The sequence below is a fragment of the Sapajus apella genome, unplaced genomic scaffold (assembly GCF_009761245.1).
Source record: "Sapajus apella isolate SASKATOON/1434 unplaced genomic scaffold, GSC_monkey_1.0 scaffold4, whole genome shotgun sequence".
Classification (NCBI taxonomy): Eukaryota; Metazoa; Chordata; class Mammalia; order Primates; family Cebidae; genus Sapajus; species Sapajus apella.
In genome coordinates, this window is record NW_022436944.1 from 33,779,692 (window position 1) to 33,802,246 (window position 22,555).

The 22,555-nt window shown below is 37.6% G+C and overlaps 1 protein-coding gene and 1 pseudogene across 4 annotated transcripts in view; one reads left to right on the top strand and one right to left on the bottom strand.

The window, feature by feature from the left end:
* The window catches only part of DNAJC13 (DnaJ heat shock protein family (Hsp40) member C13), a 120,964-nt gene that overhangs the window by 14,689 nt on the left and 83,720 nt on the right, over window positions 1-22,555 (bottom strand). For all 3 annotated transcript variants that reach the window (XR_004265025.1, XM_032266534.1, XM_032266543.1), the window contains 9 exons: window positions 22,053-22,220; window positions 19,871-19,984; window positions 17,785-17,901; window positions 12,478-12,655; window positions 10,618-10,709; window positions 9,081-9,180; window positions 7,230-7,304; window positions 6,909-7,021; window positions 44-213 (listed from right to left, as the gene is read on the bottom strand). Coding sequence is in view for 2 of the 3 variants with exons in the window: in XM_032266534.1 (XP_032122425.1) it covers window positions 44-213; window positions 6,909-7,021; window positions 7,230-7,304; window positions 9,081-9,180; window positions 10,618-10,709; window positions 12,478-12,655; window positions 17,785-17,901; window positions 19,871-19,984; window positions 22,053-22,220 (1,127 nt within the window). In the remaining variant the exon portion in view is untranslated. The remainder of the gene's footprint in view (window positions 1-43; window positions 214-6,908; window positions 7,022-7,229; window positions 7,305-9,080; window positions 9,181-10,617; window positions 10,710-12,477; window positions 12,656-17,784; window positions 17,902-19,870; window positions 19,985-22,052; window positions 22,221-22,555) is intronic.
* On the top strand, window positions 13,914-15,362 carry LOC116541988 (annotated as a pseudogene). The gene has a single exon (XR_004265026.1). The product of XR_004265026.1 is annotated as a fructose-bisphosphate aldolase A pseudogene (transcript).

Here is a 22,555-nt window from a genome sequence, read left to right on the forward strand (position 1 = left end):
TCTTATTTAAAGGCTATAAATTATTACCATTGTTTTTACTTACTCTAGCATCATTTCCCTAACTGTTGTGGACACTTTATCTCTGGAATTATCATTCCAAATTAACTCAGGATTTTCATGAGTTCCTTCAAAAATATGTACAGCAGCTTCAGGATTGTCTCTCATAGCATCCATGAAAACGCTTGGTAGAAATTTCATTAACGTAATTCGAACCTATACGAGAAGGTTTGAGAATGAAAAAGACACCTACTGGAAACACCTCAACATTTCATTTGTTTGCATTTTGCTAATAAGGTAGAATATCAATATAATTTGTGTTATGACTTATATGGGCCATAACCATTACCTACAAGATCTGGAGTAGAAAAGACAATCCTTGGTTTATGCAAAGTTACCTTCAAGTTAAGACTCACTATGACCTGATCCTACTTACCTATCAAGTTTCATTTTCTCTGTTCCGCCATGGTGATCAAAAAAAGGTTTCATTTTCACCTCCTGCCTCGGTATCACTAGTATGGTAAAGTTCCTAGAGCACACTTTGTAAGTCTTGCCTTACATATGCAGAATGCCCTTAGCCAGGCTAGTCCCTTCCAACTCTCCCTTATAGCCCCTGCCCACACAAGCTGATTTTCTCATTCTACCTTTTACAAGTATTTTCTAGTACATTTTATTTTACTCTATGCTTTATGTTATACTGTGTCTTTTTCCAAAAAAAAAAAAAGATTTAAAAAGCAACTTTTACTAGAAGCCATAATTCTTAGCAAACTAGCACACAAGAACAGAAAACCAAATACTGTATATTCTCACTCATAAATGGGAGTTGAATAGGGAGGGAAACATCACACACTGGGGCCTGTCAGTGGGTAGGGGACTAGGGGAGGGATAGCATTAGGTGAAATACCTAATGTAGATGACAGGGTTATGGATGCAGCAAACCACCATGATACATGTATACCTATGTAACAAACCTGCATGTTCTACACATGTACCCCAGAATTTAAAGTGTAAAATTTTTTAAAAGCAGCTTTAAAAGATATATATCTACCATCCAGACATTTAAAGCTGTATTATGGGGGGGAAAAAAAAAAAAAAAAAAAGAAAGAAAGAAAAGAAAAAAATGTCTAGGACACAGATACAGACAAATTAAAAATTAGTGTGAGGCACAGGGACAAAGGGGAAAATGAGGGTTGGAAAAGTGTTTTTCCTTTAGATCATCACGTTTATCTCTTCTGTGTCAAATTCTGGCTTCAAATCTTATCTTATGGAAACCCTCTTGGTCCAGCCTGTCTTACTCATTGCTTGTATTTCTCAGGCCCTGGCACATATCAGATGCTTAAATACCTGAATGAATGGACGAATATGAAGTCAGTATACAGAAGAAACATGAAAAGCTCCATAAACTGCTAAAGATATACTATAAATTCAGCTCTGAACTTCCTAGCAGCCAATGAACTAAATTTCAGTTACGTTAACAGAACACCCACCAAGTAAAAGCAAGTCAGCTGCTTCAGAGACACCCAACTATTTCTGGAAGAAAAGAGTAATTTCTCCTAGGGTTCCCATGGGAGGGCATTTGTTATATATTAAATAATACCATCAAGGTGAACTCAACAAGAGGTTTCACAGGTTTATTTCTTCCTATATTCCCTAAGTATGATGAGAGTATCATGCTGAAATATAATTCAACTCTACAGAGGACAAGAGAAGGTACAGAAAGTTATTCTTCTTGGTCATGGGCTCCCTAGCATAAGAACCATGCTTGACCTGCTCACTGTGGTGTATCTTCCCCTAGTAGCTTATTCTCACAAGGACCAGAGAAATACATGTCAAAGAAGCACCTAAAAGTCAGAGCAGAATTTAAAGGCTCTTTATTTTCATTTTCTCACTGTGGAGCTAAAGACAGACATATTACCCAGAGTCATTAAGTCAGTGATCTGTGATCCATAAAAGAAGATTTTTGCTGAGAATATTATGCTGCCATCTTGCTATACCAGGCCAATTACTTCACCTTTAATACAACTGCTTATTGTTTTTATTTATTTTATTTTTCGAGACAGGGTCTCACTCTGTCACCAGGTTGGTGTACAATGGCATGATCATAGCTCACTGTAGCTTCTAACTCCTAAGCTCAAGGAATCCTCCCTCCTTAGGCTTTTGAATAGCTAAGATTACAGGCACACTACCATGCTTGGCTAATTTCTAACTTTTTAAGAGATGGGGGTGTCTCTACCTTACCCAGGTTGGTCCTGAACTCCTAGCCTTAAGCAATCCTCCTGCTTCAGCCTCCTGAACAGCTAGGATTACAGGCATGAGTCACTGTGATCTGACTGTTGTGTTTAAAGTTTTTAACAAAATCATATTCTGAAACATACTTGGCTGTCTAGTAAGAATCACTGTGAAGGTAACATAACACTAACAGAACATTGTTGAAATCATTCTACATAAATTTTGGGGCAGAAATATCTGATATGTCTTAATATGTCTTATTTCATTATATACTAGTATTTAAAAGAACCCCTAATAGCTATTTTAAAATATTTTATAGCTTGAAACAAAAATTGAAACTTTTATGGCAAGCAAGATAAATGAAGTAATAACCTTTCTAGAAATGAACCATTTATATAATTGTAATAAGCTGTATTTGTGAGCGACTGCTACAGAAATCATCTAGACCAGTTAGGTGAATTTCAAATGTCTTATTTAAGAGCTATATTTATGATTATCATCAAATTGTAAGCAAACTTTAATTTTACTTAGGTTAACTGTCTTAACCTGAGTCCCTTCATTTCTAAATTTAATTTAACCTACTGTCATCTTATACTTTTAAAAAAGGCACATTAAGTTACTTGACCAGCTGTACAAAATCAAGTCTCTTCCTATGCGATTTCTGAGAATGCTTCTTTGGCATTCTAATTTAATTCAATTTAATGAATGACCCAAGTCTATTCATCTGTAAAAAGCAGTATTAAAGCAGAGCTTACCAAGATGTTTAAAGCATTTCAAATGCTAAGAAGTACATAACTTTATTACTCACTGGTGTATATACTATTAAACATTTGAGCAAAAAACTTACATAAGGCAAATACTTTGGCCATAAACCTTCAGTTATGTTCAGGTTACTCAGCTATTCTAAAACAGGGGTTGGCAAACAAAGAATCTCATCTAGCCTGCTACCTATTTTTGTATATAAAGTTTTGTTGGAACACAGCCACATTCATTTGTTCATTTACTATCCATGGCTATTTTCCTGTTGCAACGGGAGAGCTCAATATTTGTAACAGAGATCACATGGCCCACAAAGGATAGAATATTGACCATATGGCCTTTTGATATGGTTTGGCTGTGTCCCCATCCAAATCTCATCTTGCATTTCCATGTGTTATGGGAGGGACCTGGTAGGAGGTAACTGAATCATGGGGTCAAGTCTTTCCCATGCTGTTCTGTTCTCGTGATAGTAAGTCTCAGGAGATCTGACGGTTTTAAAAAGGGGAGGTTCTCTGCACAGTCTTTCCTCTTGTCTGCCACCATGTGAGACATGCCTTTCCCCTTCCACCATGGTTGTGAGGCCTCCCCAGCCATGTGGAAATATAAGTCCAATAAACCTCTTTCTTTTGTAAATTGCCCTGTGTTGGGTATATCTTTATCAGCAGTGTGAAAACAGGCTAATACACCCTTTATAGAAAAACATTACTGGCCCAACCCTACCTCACACCATGGATAAAAATTAACTCAAATGGATCAAAAACAAACATAAGAACTAATACTATAAAACTGAGGAGAAAACATAGCCATAAATCTTTGTTAACCTTGTGTTAGACAACAATTTCTTAGACGTAACCTCAAAAGAACAAGCTGAACAAAAAAGAAACTGGACCTCCTAAAAACTTAAAATTTTTGTGCTTCCAAGGGCACCACCAAGAAAGTAAACAATCAGGATAATGTTAGAAAATATTTGCAAATCCTATCTATAATATCTAATAGATAGGGACTAATATCTAAAACATATAAAGAACAATTACAGCTCAATAATAAAAAGATAAATAATCCCAATTTAAAAATTAGTGAAGAATGTAAATAAACATTTCTCTTAAAAAGTACAAATGGGGCCGGGCACGGTGGCTCACACCTATAATCCCAGCACTTTGGGAGGCCGGGGCGGGTGGATCACGAGGTCAAGAGGTCGAGACCATCCTGGTCAACATAGTGAAACCCCGTCTCTACTAAAAATACAAAAAATTAGTTGGGCATGGTGGCGCGTGCCTGTAATCCCAGCTACTCAGGAGGCTGAGGCAGGAGAATTGCCTGAACCCAGGAGGCGGAGGTTGCGGTGAGCAGAGATCGCGCCGTTGCACTCCAGCCTGGGTAACAAGAGCGAAACTCTGTCTTAAAAAAAAAAAAAAAAAAAAAAAAGTACAAATGGACAATAAGCACATGAAAACATCATTAGCTACCAGGGAAATACAAAACCATGCTTTATCACATCACACCTACTAGGGTGGTTGTAATAAAAGATGTAACAAGTGTTAGAGAAGAAGAGAAATGTATTGCTGGGGGAATGTAAAATGGTATAGCCACTTTGTAAAACAATCTGACAATTCCTCAAAAGGTTTAGTATGTTACCATATGACCCAGAAATTCCACTAATAAAAACACATGTCCACACAAAACCTGTACACAAATGTTCACAGTAGTATAATTTAGCAGAGCCAAAAAGTAGAAACAATCCATGTGTCCACCAAGATAAATGGATAAGCAAAACATGAAATATCATTTGGCAATAAAAAGAAATGTACTAATATTTGCTATAACATAGATGAAAACATTAATCTAACAGACAGAAGCCAGTCACAAAAGACCACATATAGCATGATTCTATTTACACAAAATGCCCAGCATTTGGCAAATCCATCCAGAAGAAAATAGATTAGTGGTTGTCAGGTGCTAGGGGAAAGGGAGAGTAAGTGACTGCTAATGAAAGTAGGGTTTCTTTATAGGTTGATGAAAATCAAACCTAAAATTATGGTTGCTTAATCTGTGAATATACTAAAAACCGCTGAATTGTACACTGGGTATGTGTGAACTGTATGGTATGTCAATGATATTATTAGCTCAAGAAAACTGTTATCAAAATGGGGAGAAAAAAAAATTGGCCAGGCACAGTGGCTCACTCTGCAATTCCAGCACTTTTGGAGGGCAAAGCTGGTGGATTGCTTGAGCTCAGGAATTTGAGGGCAGCCTGCGCAAAATGGCGAAACCTTTCCATCTCTACAAAAAATACAAAAATTAGCCAGGTGTGGTGGCACGTGCCTGTAGTCCCAGCTACTTGGGAGGCTGAGGTGGGAGGATGGCTTGAGTCTAGAAGACAGAGGTTGCAGTGAGCTGAGATTGCACCATTGCACTTGCAGCCTGGGCGACAGAGCCAGACCTTGTCTCAAGAACAAAAAAATTTACTGACCCCAGTTCTAAAATCTCTTGCAGTTAAGGAGCTGATACTTGTGTTTTTTCTAGACAGAAAATTTCAGTGTAAAAACAGTCAGCTTGATAAAATTTGTCCCTCATGTATTTCAAAGATCAATAATATAAAAGTTCAGTCAATTCCAGTACATATTTAAGCATCTAAAACACTATTGAAAAAATATCTAATATTAGAAATTACAGTTATGTGCTACCTACCTCTAGATTTAAGAAAACTCAATATTAAATATCAATATTAGCTATTTTATAGACCCTGCTGTAGGCTTCCAAATGTAATGTCCCTTGTCTCATCAACCCTGCTGAAGACTATTAACTTATTACCGAAGAAAAACTGTTTCAGGTCCTATGACAGATTCTCAATACTGAGATTGAAAGATCAAGCAAGGAAACCACAACTGAATCCAGTTTGTTTTATTAATGTAAAAAAAAAAAAAAAAAAAAAAAGTGTTTAATTAGCCTTGGTCTTTTTTTTCCAAACTCAACTTTACATGTAGGCACAATGTGTACTAGGGAAGCCACTCTGGCTTTAGGTGGAGGTAGGTGATCTTAGCCTCCTCCTTACCCAAAGTGCCTTTGTGGACTTGCTTGAATAATGATCCCTAGATATCAGTCCTAATAGGCTTTAAAAGAATCACTCTGGGAGCATGTTAAGAATGGAGACTTCTGGGCCCCACCCTAGATCCACTGAATCAGACTCTGGGACTCCTGTGCCTTTATTTCATGGTTTCACCTATGATTCTGAGGCGCTGCTTTGTGGGCAGACTCTGACAGAGGATGCTTCAGTGAGCACTACTTGTGAAACTGATTTAGTAACAAAATAAAGGGATGTTGATAACACTTGTGTCTCCATGAAATTCTATTCAACTATTGTTTTAACAGGTTCCTGCTCTCCAAACTGAACCATGGATCCAGAGATTATCTGGTTAACTCCAGATTTGGAATAAAAGATCTCCCTGCAGAGCTGGGAGGCAGAGGTGTTGTTACACTCATGTCCCTATAATAATTCACTGCTGAGGGTTGGCATGTCCTTAATAATTCAGGTGTGGAATGTAAAAGACACAAACCACCATCCCCATTAGTTATCTCCACAGGCCAACCCTTGCATTCTGAAAGTCTAACTTATCTTCTGTCATAGTCTTGATATACTTTTTGTTCTCTCTGTGAGGGAGATGAACAGTTTATCACCATAATCCAGTCTCTTAAGACTTTTCAATTCTAGTACGGGATTCCCTGGCTCTAGTTTTCTCAAACAGCATATGATATCCTGTGTAGAACATCTAGTTAACAATTTCAGGAATGTCGATTTTCCAACTTTCACATCAAATAATTTCCTTATTCTCACCATCTCAGTTTTAGTAAACTTTACAAAATCGGCATCAAAGTAACAGAGCTTTAATACTTAATTTCCTTTCAAGAACTTATTTTGTGCCTACCTTTGGACCTATTAGCTTATCTGCTGTCATTTTGGCAAAAAGTTCTGCTGTTTGGGCTCGAACCTGTGGATGTGTTGAATTGCAGAACATATCCAGTAAATATATCAAAGCTCCTAAAAGAAATAAGAATTAGTGCTGATATTATACCTAAAGAATTTGACTTTTCTACTCAGAATTCATCTTCCACCATATTTCAACTCACTGTAGTTTAAAACTAAACATTCCAAAGCATTTTTCTAGTTTATCAGACTGTATAATGTAACTCAAAATAAGCTTCATTATATGGTGCATGACTAGCTAAAAAAGCACTCTATACATTACCCTTTGCCATTGCTTCTTTGATTATTTTTGTACTTGATGTCAAAGCATAGAGAGTTTCCAGAACAAGCTGACGACCTGCAGAGTAAAAGACATTTCAAGGAATGCATTATCAGGTTAGCTTCTATTTACTTGGCACCAACTCTGTGCCAGGAACTTAACTAACTAGATGTTCTGCACAGGATATCATATTTAATCTTCATAATAACCAGCGAGATAAGTATTTTCATGGCCATGTTATAAGTGAGGAAGCTGAGGCCCGGTTTAACCTGCCCAAGCTCTCACAGCTAGTGAGTGCTATAACTGAGTTTTGCATGCAGGTCTGACTCCAAAGTCCATACTCATAACTACTATGAAAACCTTTCTCCTACCTCATTGTTCACTGCACATCCCAAAATCTTCTAATTTCCTGATACCCAGAGGATACTCTAATCAGGCATCTAAGATTTTTACTTGGCACTACTGTCTTGGTGGGGAAAGAGTAGAAAGTAACAGTCATGAGACCAGGTTTCCATTCTAAGGCTAAATTGTATCCTTCTGGACAAAGAAGATACAATTATATGCATATGCAAGTATACATATTATATGCAAGCACAGGTTACTGACTTAACTCTTCTAGAATCAAATGAGAATGACAGGTAGCCAAAGGAATAACGTGTTGGCAAATAAGGTAGAGGCTGAAAAGTATTAGGCTGAGATGAAAACAACAACAGTAACAATGTACCTGAGCAAACAGTGTAATATAATTTCGTCTGAAATCTGAATGACACAGAGAGTAGGCTGAAATGTCTGGATGCCAGCTATTTTCACTATAAAACATTTACTGGACTATATAAAGTTATACTTTCAAATTATGAGCTCGTAACATTATTTACTTCACCAACCATTTTAGTTTTGCATTGTTGGAAGTCTCACAAAGCTATTGTAAACCAAGAAAAAAGAAAAACCAACTAAGGTTGCAGGTATGATAAAAAATAATCTGCAAATGACTTTACAAAGCTGCCATTTTAAAGAGCTATTTCAAGCATATCATGTATTCAAGAAAAAAAAAAATTTCCACAGAAATTCAACTCAATTTACCAAACATAAATGCCAAACATAAGCAAGCCACTGGTATATAAAATGAACGACAAGGTTCCTACTGTTAAGCAGGTGGACAGACATGAAATCAAGATTAACATGACTTCAAAGGGATTGGCAAAGCCAACTAAGCAATGTATTCTGATGGTTATTGGTGAATTTGGAGTTATATTGTAGTTGCCTACAAACGCAATATTCCTGCCTTTGAAAAGCAATCTCAGGGTTGGTTTTAGCACAACTACAAACTATTATACTAGATAACTATATAGTTTCTGAGGAACCAGATTAGGATGGGCTGTATTCAGGAAATAAGGTTGGTATATTTTTTAAACCACCCTGGTATTTTCTTATTAATATCAAATCAGTAAAAGACAAAATACACAAAATTGAACACCAAGGTAAGTACACGGCCATCTGTATCTTAAGCATGTTTTCTATCATCCACAATTACTTTTGTTTAATAAACCATAAAATTTTAGTTAATTCTCAATTACTCATGTGTAGATTTCAACAAACTGAACATCTCAGGTTATTTTCCATTGGTTTTGGACCTCTCTTACCCCCAACTTTTAACTTTTGACATGGAAAATGCAAGAGAGTAATCTATGTGAAACATAATTAGGAAGACAAACTTAGTGTAAAGAACACTTCCAAACTAAACTTCTAAAACTAAACATAGATGGCATTTGTTTAAGGTTTTATATCAACAATGCAACAACTCCCTTCCATGGGCTGATCTTGCTGTGGTTTCCCAAATTACATCTGTATACATACTTGATGGCAATGAATGTAGAAGAGCCAATAAACTGGACAAAACCATTGAATCAGCAATATTGTTGACACAGTCTTGGTTCGATGTCACTATATTCACTACCTGAAAATTAATCAAAGGATATTAAAATTTCAGAAATAATTTTGATTCTAAATCAAGTCATATAGACTATACAAGTGAGACAAATGCTTGGGGGACAAAACACTTAATTTTTAGATAAGGGTTTAATTTTAAAAGATTGTCTTCATTACTTTAATCTTTTTGGAAATAATACCTTGAGGTTTCTAAGAAGCCTTCAATCCTGTACCCATAATGCTCTAGAACTAAGGTATACACTGTGGTGTTCTCCGATTACAGATTTTGGGTAGAGGCTGGTAATTAGGAAAATAATGATTCTCACTTGCTAGGACTTTCTTTTAACTTTTAGAGGAAAAAAAGTAAATGTCTTCAGTACTCAGCACAACAGATCGGGGTTATCTTTCTATTATAAAGAAACACATATGCTTTTCTTTCAGAAAGGATGACCACTCAAATCTTTTAGAGTATACATCTAAAGATCACTGGTCAGCATCTCATTCAATATATCCTAGATTTAAAAAGTTACAAGATGCTTGAAGGAATTAAGTATGGAAACAAGGTTTTCAATTTAAATAACTTGCTTCTTAAGCTTTTTGACCAATTTCAAGTTTTTTGTTCTATTAAAAATCTCTTTTAAGCCAAAATTTTATCTAAGAGTATGTTACACAAATTATTTGTAAACCACATATATACTTGTTACTACAGGGTTGCATTTGGTGTTCTTTGTAATAAACTGTGTTACAATGAGCAAGATCTCAAAAATAATCCTGGGAACTCTGGGTTGCCTGGCAAACAACTACCTGTGACTAGGAACTTCCTGCTTCTTTCAGAAGGAAAGGCTACATCTAAACAGCATCCCATGGGACCAGTGGCTTCAATATCCTGAATAAGGGGACTCCAACTTCTCTTGGACTCTTAAGGCCCACAGTAGTTTTTTTAGGCAACTCCTAAGAGCAGCACACCCAGGTGCCTGTCTGTAATCCTCACAGAAAAGGTAGCTTTTGTATTAGATTTGGAAGAAGGGAGATTAGTTGAGAGGGAGGGACAAGGATCACTTCTCTAGAATGCAAACCCAGAGTATGCAGCCAACAGATATGGCCTCAATATGTCTCTCTTTGGGAACACAGCAATCAGGGAAAACCTGCATCTTCATCTTGCTGATGTGTGGCTTCTACGCTTCCGCAGTAAAGCCCATTCCTTAACCCACACCTAACACTGTATAAGACTATCCTAAGCCCTAATGCATGACAGAAAGAGAACCACTTTGAACAACATTGTGCAAAATTCACTCTTCTAACTGAACATGTTAATTCAAATTTCAAAAACATATTGATGTGGCTTAATAGGCAAAATAAAAAAACAAAAGCACACTTCAACTTCAGATAATGACTGATCAAGACTCAAATTATACACGGTAAGTGGTAGGGAAGGTAACATGCTTTAGTTCAAAACTTTTTTTACCTCTAAAGCCAACTGCTGCACTTGACCAGCTCCATGAACTCGGAGAAGAGAAAATATCAACTTAAAGTGCCCAATGCATTCACTCTCAGAACCTAGAGAGTAAGAATAAAATGGTTTTTTATTTCCAAGAGATGTTTCAAATTATATAACTTCAGAAAACCAATATACACTGTTGTTTACTGTCAATTTTAAGTCTCTGATAACCCTTTCTAAACATCTGTGACGTGAAGTAAGTGGAGGAACTCTAAGCAACAAGTCTTAAAAGGCAAAAAGGTATTAGAGCTTCTTAGGTTTATTTGTTTTCATTCCCATCCCCACCCCTAACCCTCAGGCTAAAAACAAGAGCTTTATCAAATAAAACAATCCAAATATAGCTCAAAAACCTAAAGTATAAGGTAATAATTTTACTCTTTACCTTCAGACCTCAGGGTTATGCCCTCAACCAAATTATATTTTGGGAGACTCTGACATGATTTGGCTTTTAAATAAAACTAGTTAGAACTCTGCCACTTAATTATAATACAAACAAACTTGTGAAATACAAAGCACTCCTTGTGAAAATATATAAAATGAAATGGTATTTCCATTCCTACCTACCTCAAATCCTAATCCCATATATTTACTGCCATTTTGTTGCTATAAAAACATTAAACAAGTTTTGTTCAGCATATTCTTCCTCTTCCACATGATAGTAAAACATACAGTGTAATTTGTAATCTTTTGAGGGCTCTTAAGATAACTCAGTAGGACTCCTTCAACTTAAAGAGTCTGAGAATATTCTATAAACACATTGCTTTTAAATTCATTTTCAAACCACTTCTTAATGGGGAATAACTGTCAAAAGACATCAGTGACACACAAACCACACTTCTAAAGTTCAAGAGAGAGTTAATTCTAATAAACTTTATAGATACTATGAGAATTTCTGTGCAGGCCTTTCTTCAACTTTTTATAAGTTCCAAATCAATGTCTGCTCTACTACAATTTCTTTGTACCTAACATACCACTAGAAACATTCTACACTTTGACAACTTCAAACAATAAAAGACAAAGTTTTCCTCAGATTTTATAACACTGTCTTTATTAACATCCCAATGTATACCTTGTGAATGAGTAGTTTTCCCAATAGTTAATTACTGTTGGTTATTTTAATAACTTTTTGGCAATAACCCAAAAGTCAGAATTTTAATAGTACTTTAATACATACTAAGAAGAGTAAAAATGGACCTGAAAGATAATGTTCAGTGTTACTGAAAAAGACCAAGTAATTTAAATTGAATTTGCATTATTTTAGGTTTATATTCTCTATTTATTATCAAGTTGAAAGAAGCTGTTGGGTTTTCACTCATCCATCTCCCTGAAGTCAGGCTAAAGGGATATTTTTGGACATGTCCTCTTTATGATGCTGAAGAGTAGGAACTCTCACCTCTTTATTTCAATTTGTATACACCAAAAACTTCAGGCAATTTTTCAAAAACACAAGTGCCCATATGCACAAGGCACTGGTTAGGGACTGGAAAGGAGGCAAAAATTAGATCACGTATTAAATAATCTAATTCAAGCACTTATGTCATCAACGTGAAAATTTATACCATCAAACTATTCAATTATTCTGCCTTTTCATCTCATTCACACACGTTTTCATAAAGATACAAATTTTTCTTAACATGGTGCCTTAACCTCTCTCCCCAGCTTATCTTTTATTGTAAAAATATTACAGGGTCAATTCCCTGTAATGTTATATTAATACATTATAACCAAGTATAATTTTCCCTGAGTTTCCCTAATAAAATTGATTATTGGAATTTTTAGGGCTCCTGTGTTATATGGGTCTTACCGATCAAAGGTGTAGTTACATACCTGGATTATATTTTATGACATTTCTCAGAGCCTCCAAAGCCATTTCTACTCTTGGTAAGCGGTCTCCATGTTGCTCTGACTCTACTTTTGCAGCATGTGTGATGGCCATGAATGTGTGCAGGTACTGAGCCTGGGAGCCTATATAATCCAAGAGACTTGCAGCAAATGCTTTTGGAACCTAAATCAAAGCAGATGAGTATTTAAAAACATGGGTTCCCTAAGAAATAATTTAACATGATTAAATTATACATACATATGAATACACCTGTGCATTATGTGGTGGGGGTGGGGTGGGCGGACGGTATGTAGAGGACAGGAAACATTAGAAAGTATTTCTCAACTTCCAGAGATCTGATGGACTCCGATTAGTACCTCAGCAAAACAAATTCAGAGATAAGAATACCTCCTCCGTTTATCAACTGAAGTAGCTGATAGTATGATACAGAACTTCTAAAATTTGATTGCATTTTTATAATTAGAAGTTATATAAAATTTAGAACATAAATTCAAAGGACAGTTTTCAAAGGGACTTCACAAGTCATTTAACTCATTCTGCGTAATAGTAATTTACATATATATACACATTATTTTGTGGTAAGTGATATACATTATGGCTTAGTAAATTTTTCTTCTAGGAGCAAACTCTAAAACAAAGCTTCATTTCTTTCCTTTTTACAAACAAATCAACCACCAAACCCTCTTTGCCACCTCCTACAAGCCAGGTGCAGTGGCTTGCACTTATAATCCCAGTTACTTGGGAGGCTGGGACAGCAGGACTGCTTCAGTCCAGGAGTTTGAGACCAGCCTGGGCAAGATAGTGAGACCCCCTTCATTAAATAGAAAAGAAACAAAAAATGACAGCAAAAATTTCCTATATGATCCCCAAGTACTCAGAAGAAGCTCCTCAGTTGCTTCTGGAAGTGATTAGGAATCATCACAAAAGATGATCTGATGTGACTTCAGTCATCTTAAAAAAATCTTTATTTTCAACCTGTATTTTCTCCTAACATTGGCCAGAGGAGGCCTCGTGTCTGGTGGTGTGATTATCCCCAGTGATGAAATTAGCCTATAACTGGCGTTGTACATCCATGAAGGACTAGTGAGTTAAAGGTAAATAAACATGAGCCAGTGGGGTAGGGTAGCAGTAGGCATAAAATATAAGGAACAGCTGGGCAAGGAACAATTTCTTTTTCATAAACTTCACAAAATTGAATTCTTCAACAATCAAGATAAAGAGGTTCACAGGCTATCAGTGGTCACCCCATCACAAGCATTTGGTATTATTTCAGGTATTATTTCAATGTATAGACATACCTTAGAGATAGTGTGGGTTGAGTTCCAAATCACCAAAATAAAGCACATTTTTTGGTTTCCCAATGCATATAAAAGTTATTTTCATATTCTACCGTGGTCTATTAAACGCACAATAGTATCATATCTTTAAAAAACCTATGTACGACAGAAGGGGTCCTGGTGACGAGTGCCGCGTTCGCTCCTTGAGTCCACTTGCCAGCCCGCCGTCCTCCGCCGCCAGATCCCGCACACTCGCCCCTCTCCTGTACCAGAAACTTACTACCACCAGCACCATGCCCTACCAATATCCAGCGCTAAACCCGGAGCAGAAGAAGGAGCTGTCTGACATCGCTCACCACATCGTGGCCCCAGGCAAGGGCATCCTGGCTACAGATGAGTCCACTGGGAGCATTGCCAAGCGGCTGCAGTCCACTGGCACTGAGAACACCGAGGAGAACCAGCGCTTCTACCGTCAGCTGCTGCTGACAGCTGATGACCGGGTGAACCCCTGCATCGGGGGCGTCATCCTCTTCCACGAGACACTCTACCAGAAGGCGGATGATGGGCATCCCTTCCCCCAAGTTATCAAATCCAAGGGCGGTGTTGTGGGCATCAAGGTAGACAAGGGTGTGGTCCCCCTGGCAGGGACAAATGGTGAGACCACCACCCAAGGGCTGGATGGGCTGTCTGAGCGCTGTGCCCAGTACAAGAAGGATGGCGCTGACTTCGCCAAGTGGCGTTGTGTGCTGAAGATTGGGAAGCACAACCCCTCAGCCCTCGCCATCATGGAAAATGCCAACGTCCTGGCCCGTTACGCCAGCATCTGTCAGCAGAATGGCATTGTGCCCATCGTGGAGCCTGAAATCCTCCCTGATGGAGACCATGACTTGAAGCGCTGTCAGTATGTGACCAAGAAGGTGCTGGCTGCTGTCTACAAGGCTCTGAGCGACCACCACATCTACCTGGAAGGCACCTTGCTGAAGCCCAACATGGTTACCCCAGGCCACGCCTGCACTCAGAAGTTTTCTCACGAGGAGATTGCCATGGCAACTGTCACAGCACTGCGCCGCACAGTTCCCCCCGCTGTCCCTGGGATCACCTTCCTTTCTGGAGGCCAGAGTGAGGAAGAGGCATCCATCAACCTCAACGCCATCAACAAGTGCCCCCTGCTGAAGCCCTGGGCCCTGACCTTCTCCTATGGCCGAGCCCTGCAAGCCTCTGCCCTGAAGGCCTGGGGTGGGAAGAAGGAAAACAAGGCGGCGGCACAGGAGAAGTACATCAAGCGCGCCCTGGCCAACAGCCTCGCCTGTCAAGGAAAGTACACCCCAAGCAGTCAGGCTGGGGCTGCTGCCAGCGAGTCCCTCTTCATCTCTAACCATGCCTACTAAGCGGAGGTGTTCCCAGGCTGCCCCCAACACTCCAGGCCCCGCCTCCTCCCACACTCTTGAAGAGGCCTCCTGCTCCGGGGCTTCAAACCGGCTTGCCCACGCTCTTGCCTCCCTTGTGACAGTTGTGTGTGGTGTCGTCTGTGAATGCTAACTCCATCACCCTTTCCAGCACATTGCCAATAAACAGCTATTTAAGGGGGAAAACAAAACAAAACAAAAAAAACCTATGTACATTACCTTAACTAAAAAATACTATCAATCATCTGAGCCTTCAGCAAGTCAATCTTTTTGCTAGTGGGAGTGTCGGCTTGATGTTGATAGCTGCTGATTAATCAGGGTGGTGCTGCAGAAGGTTGGGTGGCTTCTCAAAGTAAAACAATGAAGTCTGCTGTATCAAATGGCTCTTCCTTTCATGAAAGATTTCTTTGTAGCATGTGATCTGATTGACAACAGTTTATTCACAGGAGAACTTCAAAATTGAAGTCCATCCTCCCAAACTCTGCTGCTGCAACTCAGTTCATGTAATATACTAAATCATTTGTTGTCATTTCAACAACGTTCACAGCATCACAAGGAGATTTCATCTCAAGAACCACTTTCTTTGCTTATGCACAAGAAGCAACTCCTTATCTGTTTAAGTTTTATCATGAGATTCCAGCAATTGAGTCACATATTCAGGCTCTCCTTCTAACTAGTTCTCTTGCTAGTTCCAGCCCATCTGCAGTGACTTCCTCCACTGGAATCTCGAACTTCTCAAAGCCATCCATGAGACCCAGAAACAATTTCTTCAAACTCCTGTTGATATTTTTTACCCCTCCCATGAATCTCAAATGTTCTTCCAGAAGGTTTTCAATTTACTTTGCCCACATCCATTAGAGGAATCACTATCTATGGCAGTTACAGATGTATAATATGTATTTCTAAAATAACAAGATGTAAAAGTTGAAATTTCTTGATTCATGGGCTGCAAAAATGGACGCTGTATTAGCAGGTATGAAAACATTAATCTCCTTGTACATCTCCGTAAGAGTTCTTGGGTGACGAGGTGCATTGTTAATGAGCAGTAGTATTTTGAAAGCAATCTTTTTCTCTGAGCAGGTCTCCACAGTGGGCTTAAAATATTTGGTAAAACATATCACAGGCAGATGTGCTGTCATCCAGGCTTTGTTGTTCCATTTATAGAGCACAGGCAGGGCAGATTTAATTTTATTTTTAATAATTTCAACTTTTACTTTAGATTTGGGGGTACATGTACAGACTTGTTACCTGGGATACTGAAGTTTGTGGTATGACTGTCACCCAGGTATGGAGTATAGTACCCAATAGTTTTTCAAACTTGACCACCCCCTCTTCCCTCTAGTAGTCTCCAGTGTCTACTGTAGCCACTGTTATGTCCATAAGTACCCACTGTTTAGCCCCCACTTACAAGTGAGAACATATTAATCATAATTCTTAAAGTTCCTAGGATTTTCAGAAGGGTAAATGAGCACTGGCTTCAACTTAAAAGTCAGCAGCTGTATTAGCCTCTACCAAGACAGTCAACTTGTCCTTTGAAGCTTTGAAGCCAGACATTGTTCCTCTGTAGCTAAATGCTAGATAGATGGCATCCTCTCCCAACAGAAGGCATTAGAACCTTGTAGTGTAGCGACCTTCAATTATCTTAGTCAAGTTTCTGGATAACTTGCTGCAGCCTCTCCATCAGTACTTGCTGCTTCACTTTGCACTTTTATGTTATGGAGGCAGCTTTTCTCCTTAAACATCACGAACCAACCCCCTTAGCTTCAAACTTTTCTTCTGCAGCTTCCTTACTCTCTTTCAGCCTTCACAGAGTTAAAGAGTTATGGCCTTGCTCTCAATTACCCTTTGTCTTAAGATAATGTTGTGGCTTATCTCTTATCCAAATCATTAAAACTTTCCACATATCAGCAATAAGCCTGTTTCAGTTTCTTACCATTCATGTATTCACTGGAGAAGCACTTTTAATTTTCTTCAAGAACTTTTCTTTGCACTCACAACTTGGCTGTGTAGCACAGGAGGCATAGCTTTCGGCCTATATCAGCTTTTGACAAGCCTTTCTCATCAAGCTTAATCATTTTTAGCTTTTGATTTAAAGTGAGAGACTTGCAACTCTTCCTTTCACTTGAACACTGAGAGGCCACTGTAGGGTTATTAACTGGCCTAATTCCAATATTGTTTACTCTGGGAATAGGGAGGCCAGAGGAGAGGGAGACTAACGAATGGCTGGTTGGTGGAATAGTCCAGAACACATACATTACTGAAGAAGTTCACTATTGATGAACTTCATTGTGTTGCTATTATTGTTTACGTAAGACAATAATAGCAACATCACTGATCAAAGATCACCATAACAGATGTAATAATGAAAAAGTGTGAAATACTGAATTACCAAAATGTGAGACAAAGACATGAAGTGAACACATGCTGTTGGAAAAATGGTGCCAACAGGCTTGCTTGGCACAGGGTTGCCACAAATCTTCAATTTGTCTTTTTTTAAAAAAGAAGCATAGTAAAGAAAGTGCAATAAAATGAAGTTTGCCTCTATACAGTGTGAATAAACTAGTAACCTTCAGTAACAAATGATCAAAGGTATCAGCAGAAAGCTTACCTCCAGTTGGAAAGTAGGGACTTCATTATACACCCTAACAAAAATCTCCCCTACAATAAGTTCTTTGGCATGATCACTGTAGACAAATTCTGATCCGTAAGTTTTGTCACAATCACCCTTTTTAAAAGATGAAAATAGACTGTTAGATGTAAATCTATCCATGTTCAGTTTAATAACTTAACAAATAACTCAAGAGATCTATGTATTTTCTAGAGGAAAAATGTGGTGTGATACATGTCACAGCACTTAATGCAATGTTAATGTTAATAACCAATAAAATGACTTTGGAATAGGCATGGAATTACATTATAATTTTTTATTCTAAATATTACTTTTATTAACTCATTTTAAAATTTCAAAGGATCACAGAGGTCAGCTAACAAAGGTCTTAGAGGCAGAGTTTATGAAGCAAGTATGACACTTTATTCTTCTCACTCAACTCAGCAGGTATCAGACCTAGTAAGACGAAGGATGACAGAGCTGAGAAATGAGCATATTTGGACGGGGTTTTAAAAAGTAATACACTTAACAAAAGTGCTGGGAAACAATCTCTGATTTAAAAAAGGGCAATTATGTAGTTGGAAAAACAAAGAAGTTTTCATTTAAGGAAAAAGAAAAAGAAAAGAGGAATGGGAGAAAAACAGTCCTAATGAAGATTAAGACTGAAACCTAAAGGAGTTTAGGTTGGACTAACATAACATATGAAAGTGTACAATAAATTATAAAATGCTAAACAAAGAGAAGATGTTCTTGTGTCAATTCTGGTAAAAGATAATGTATAGAAGGCTGAGTGTGGTGGCTCATGCCTGTAATCCCATCGCTTTGGGAGGCTGAGGCAGGCGGATCACCTGAGGTCAGAAGTTCGAGACCAGCCTGACAACATGGAGAAACCCTGTCTCTACTAAGAACACAAAATTAGCTGGGCATGGTGGCACATGCCCGTAATCCCAGCTACTTGGGCAGCTGAGGCAGGAGAATCGCTTGAACCTGGGAGGCGGAGGTTGTGAGGAGCTGAGATCGTGCCATTGCACTCCAGTCTGGGCAACAAGAGTGAAACTCCGTCTCAAAAAAGAAAAAGAAAAAAAAAAAAAAAAAAGAAAGAAATGTAAAGAAATGTGAGATCTTTTCTCCCTAGCTCTGTAATTCTCAAAAATTTTATCTTATAAAGAGGTCCAGGTGACTAAAATGGAATGAACTCAAAAACTCTAAAAAACTGACATATTACAGTAATAGTTACTCTAATTTCCAAAGCCACAAACAAAATTATCTTCAAAATCATCGAGACTCAACCATCTAGTGTATAGATTATCCAAGTGTTCTTCTTATTGCCAATCCTACTGCTTTTGTGTTTTTCATGGCTTAGTAATAGCTTCTCCACTAGAAAGTGGTAGGGTAGAAAAAATGTTCAGTTTTGATAATGGAAAGCAATTTTCACTTACTAGGGAAAAGAGGCTGACATGGACTAAAATAAGTTTTCTGGGTTCAAAAACTGGTTAAAATAGAAGACAGCTGCAAATAAATGGTAACAACAATAAAAAAATCCTTATGCGTAACTACATACAACACAATGGTCTTCTTAAATGGGCCAAATATTAGGCGGCAGAAAGCCAAACTGATTGACACTAAACAGAGAAACAGAGGCTTGCCCCTTTTTTTGGAGACGGAGTCTTGCTCTTGTCCCCCAAGCTGTAGTACAGTGGCCTGATTTAGAGACAGAGTCTCACTCTGTTGCCCAGGCTGGAGTGCAATGGTGCGATCTCGGCTCACTGCAACCTCCACCTCCCAGGTTCAAGCAATTCTCCTGCCTCAGCCTCCTGAGTAGCTGGGATTACAGGCATGCACCACCACACCCGGCTAATTTTTCTATTTTTAGTAGAGACAGGGTTTCACTAGGTTGGCCAGCCTGATCTCCAACTCCTGACCTCAGGTGATCCACTCACCTCAGCCTCCCAAAGTGCAAGGATTACAGGTGTGAGCCACTGCACCTGGCCTGAAATAGTGAATTTCTGTTCTAATCAATACTGTTCTACTTCCAGAGCTTCCATCAGAATAAATTACCCAATAAATTTATAAAACAATAACATACTTTTTTAATCATGTTTTCTTGTTGGGATTCAAGAAATTCAAGTAATTCTGCTCTTGTAGAATTGTTCCATATCAAGTAGGGACTTTCTGTATTGCTGTTAAGCATCTTCAAAATCTAGAAGACAATATTACTGTTTTATAACATTTAGTGAAAGAAACTGACATTATCACTTATTAAAAATGTCTATTATATGCCAAACACTATAATAGTTAGCTATAATATAATGGATTTCAATAAGTATCTCAATAATTCTAACAAGTTTGTTGATATGATCCATTTTGTGGCTAGGAAAAACCAAGGCTGCAATTCATTAAAATTATTTGTCCCCAGGTCTTACAACTGGTAACTGGTGAAACTGGGATTTGAAATTGAGTCTGACTTCAACATTCTCAAAATCTGTGTGCCATGGTGAAATTCAGTATTGTTATGTTAAAGTATTTAATAAACACACTGTGAGTATAAGCTTGAAATGAATCACAACATAATAGCTTTACACACATGTGTTTGAAAAGAAAACCTAAGTCTTTAAGAAGCATACCTGTATGAAGGGAAATAAAATTTATGGGGAGAAAGATTTTCTTGACCACACCCAGATATTGAAGGCTGTGCATTAGCTCTGCAGGCATAGATTACGACTGCTTAGGCATCTGATGTGCTTTCCTATTGCTGAGCTCTCCTCAATTATAAATGTAAACAGACATTTCACAATTCCTTGAATGTTTGAATAAATATCTTTTACTTTTACAGAGGTCTACTGCTAATAGGAAAACAGAAATATGACCTCCATCTTATACAAAGACAAACAAGCCTTGTTTTCAAAAAGTTAACTTCTAGTTAAGTAAAAGGAAAATCCCAAAACTTTGAGACCTGGTAGTTTAAAAATAAGCATTTTCTTAAATCACGATGGAGCTCATGCCAACATTCAATTTTGAAATGCTATAAAATTTTTCAGTGGGAGTGGCTATAGAAGTTAATCTTTTGTTGGCATTTCTGGAGAGAATGCTTTTACTCAGCAAAATGTATCACATTCATGAGCACAAAGTCCAGGAAAATAAGATCAAGAGTGGTCCCTGGTAGTCTAGTGTTTAGGAAAAATAGTAAAAAAACGAAAAACAAAAACAAAAAAAAAAAACAAGATTAAAAAAAGTAAAAACAAACAACAGTGGCATCTAGAGCTATTGCCTTTCACACACTGGGGAATGAAAACTGGACTCAATCAGATTGGATTAAAAACAAATAAGCTGTTTAAGTTATATTTTGGAAATGTGAGGAGTTTTTCACCTACAAAAGTAACAGTTCATCATTAGAGAAAACAGAAGAAAAATAGCCTGTAATTCTGCCATTCAGGAATAATTAGTTAATATATTGGTACAAATCAATCAATTCATTCATTTTGTTATACCAAAAATATAGTGTTTTCACTGAAAATCTTTTAGTGTCTTTCAGTACTCTTTTTACAATTAAAGGATAATAGTAATGTATTTAATGGATTTCTATAGTTTATCTAATTCTTTAATGTTACATTCTTAAGATTGTTTCTCTACAATCCTTGCAAAAGAAGTTAAAAGAGGTCAAGAGATCTATATGATTTTTGTAATGCATCTATGTATGTACATAGATATGTATACGTGTATATGTGTATATATTTACTTTCAGGATTCTAAATCTGCGTCTGAATAAGCTATGGCTTCCAATAAACAGCTTGAAATAGACTCTGGGTCTCATGTCTCCCAGTAGTCTGCCATTGTGAAACACCAACTTCACTCTCTTGTCCTGTCCCTTTGTGACTCAAGGTTGGTAAGACTTGTGATGAGCTCCACAGCTGAGAAAGTTAATTTGCCCTTGCAAAAACTGGACTTGTAGAACTGACATCATTAGCATCAATCCAGCATAAAGTGAATTTCTTGATTGAGAGAACAAGCATGTAAACATTCTTAATTTTTAGGTTTCCTATATCAATATTATAGTATTACTTTACTGCTTAAAGGATCTTGCACTATTTACTAAAACCAGAACTGACATCATTAGCATCAATCCATTATAAAGTGAATTTCTTGATTGAGAACAAGCATGTAAACATTCTTAATTTTTAGGTTTCCTATATCAATATTATAGTATTACTTTACTGCTTAAAGCATCTTGCACTATTTATTAAAACCAAGGCTACCTCTGAAGCACATACCTCAGTCACACTAGCCACAGCAAGTTTTCTAGCAACATAGGGTGTCAGCATGCCAGCTAAACTTTTCCTTATGGTTGGATTTTCTGGAGTTGCTTGTTCTTCAGCCAAATACCCTCCAAGGCGACTCAGAGCGTGGACACTCAGTTTGGCAAGGCTGTTGGATACCTCCTGTTATAAAAAAAATTAAGTCATTAAAGTAGAATCTGTTATCTTACATAGGTAATATTATAACTACGGAATCAAACTATATGGAACATATTTAAGAAGGAAAAAGCCAACCAAAAGAAGGGCACAAAAGTACCTAACACTGATATCAGAAAGTTTATGTGTTAGGGCTTGCTTTTTTTATAAGAAGGACCATGAGAATCTATGTACTAATTTATACCCAATGTAGTATGGAAGCAGCACATTTGATGGTAATGTGGGAAGGCGGAGATAGGTAGGCAGCCCTGCCTGCTAGAAGCACACATTTATAATATGAGCAATAAACAAGAGCACATAAA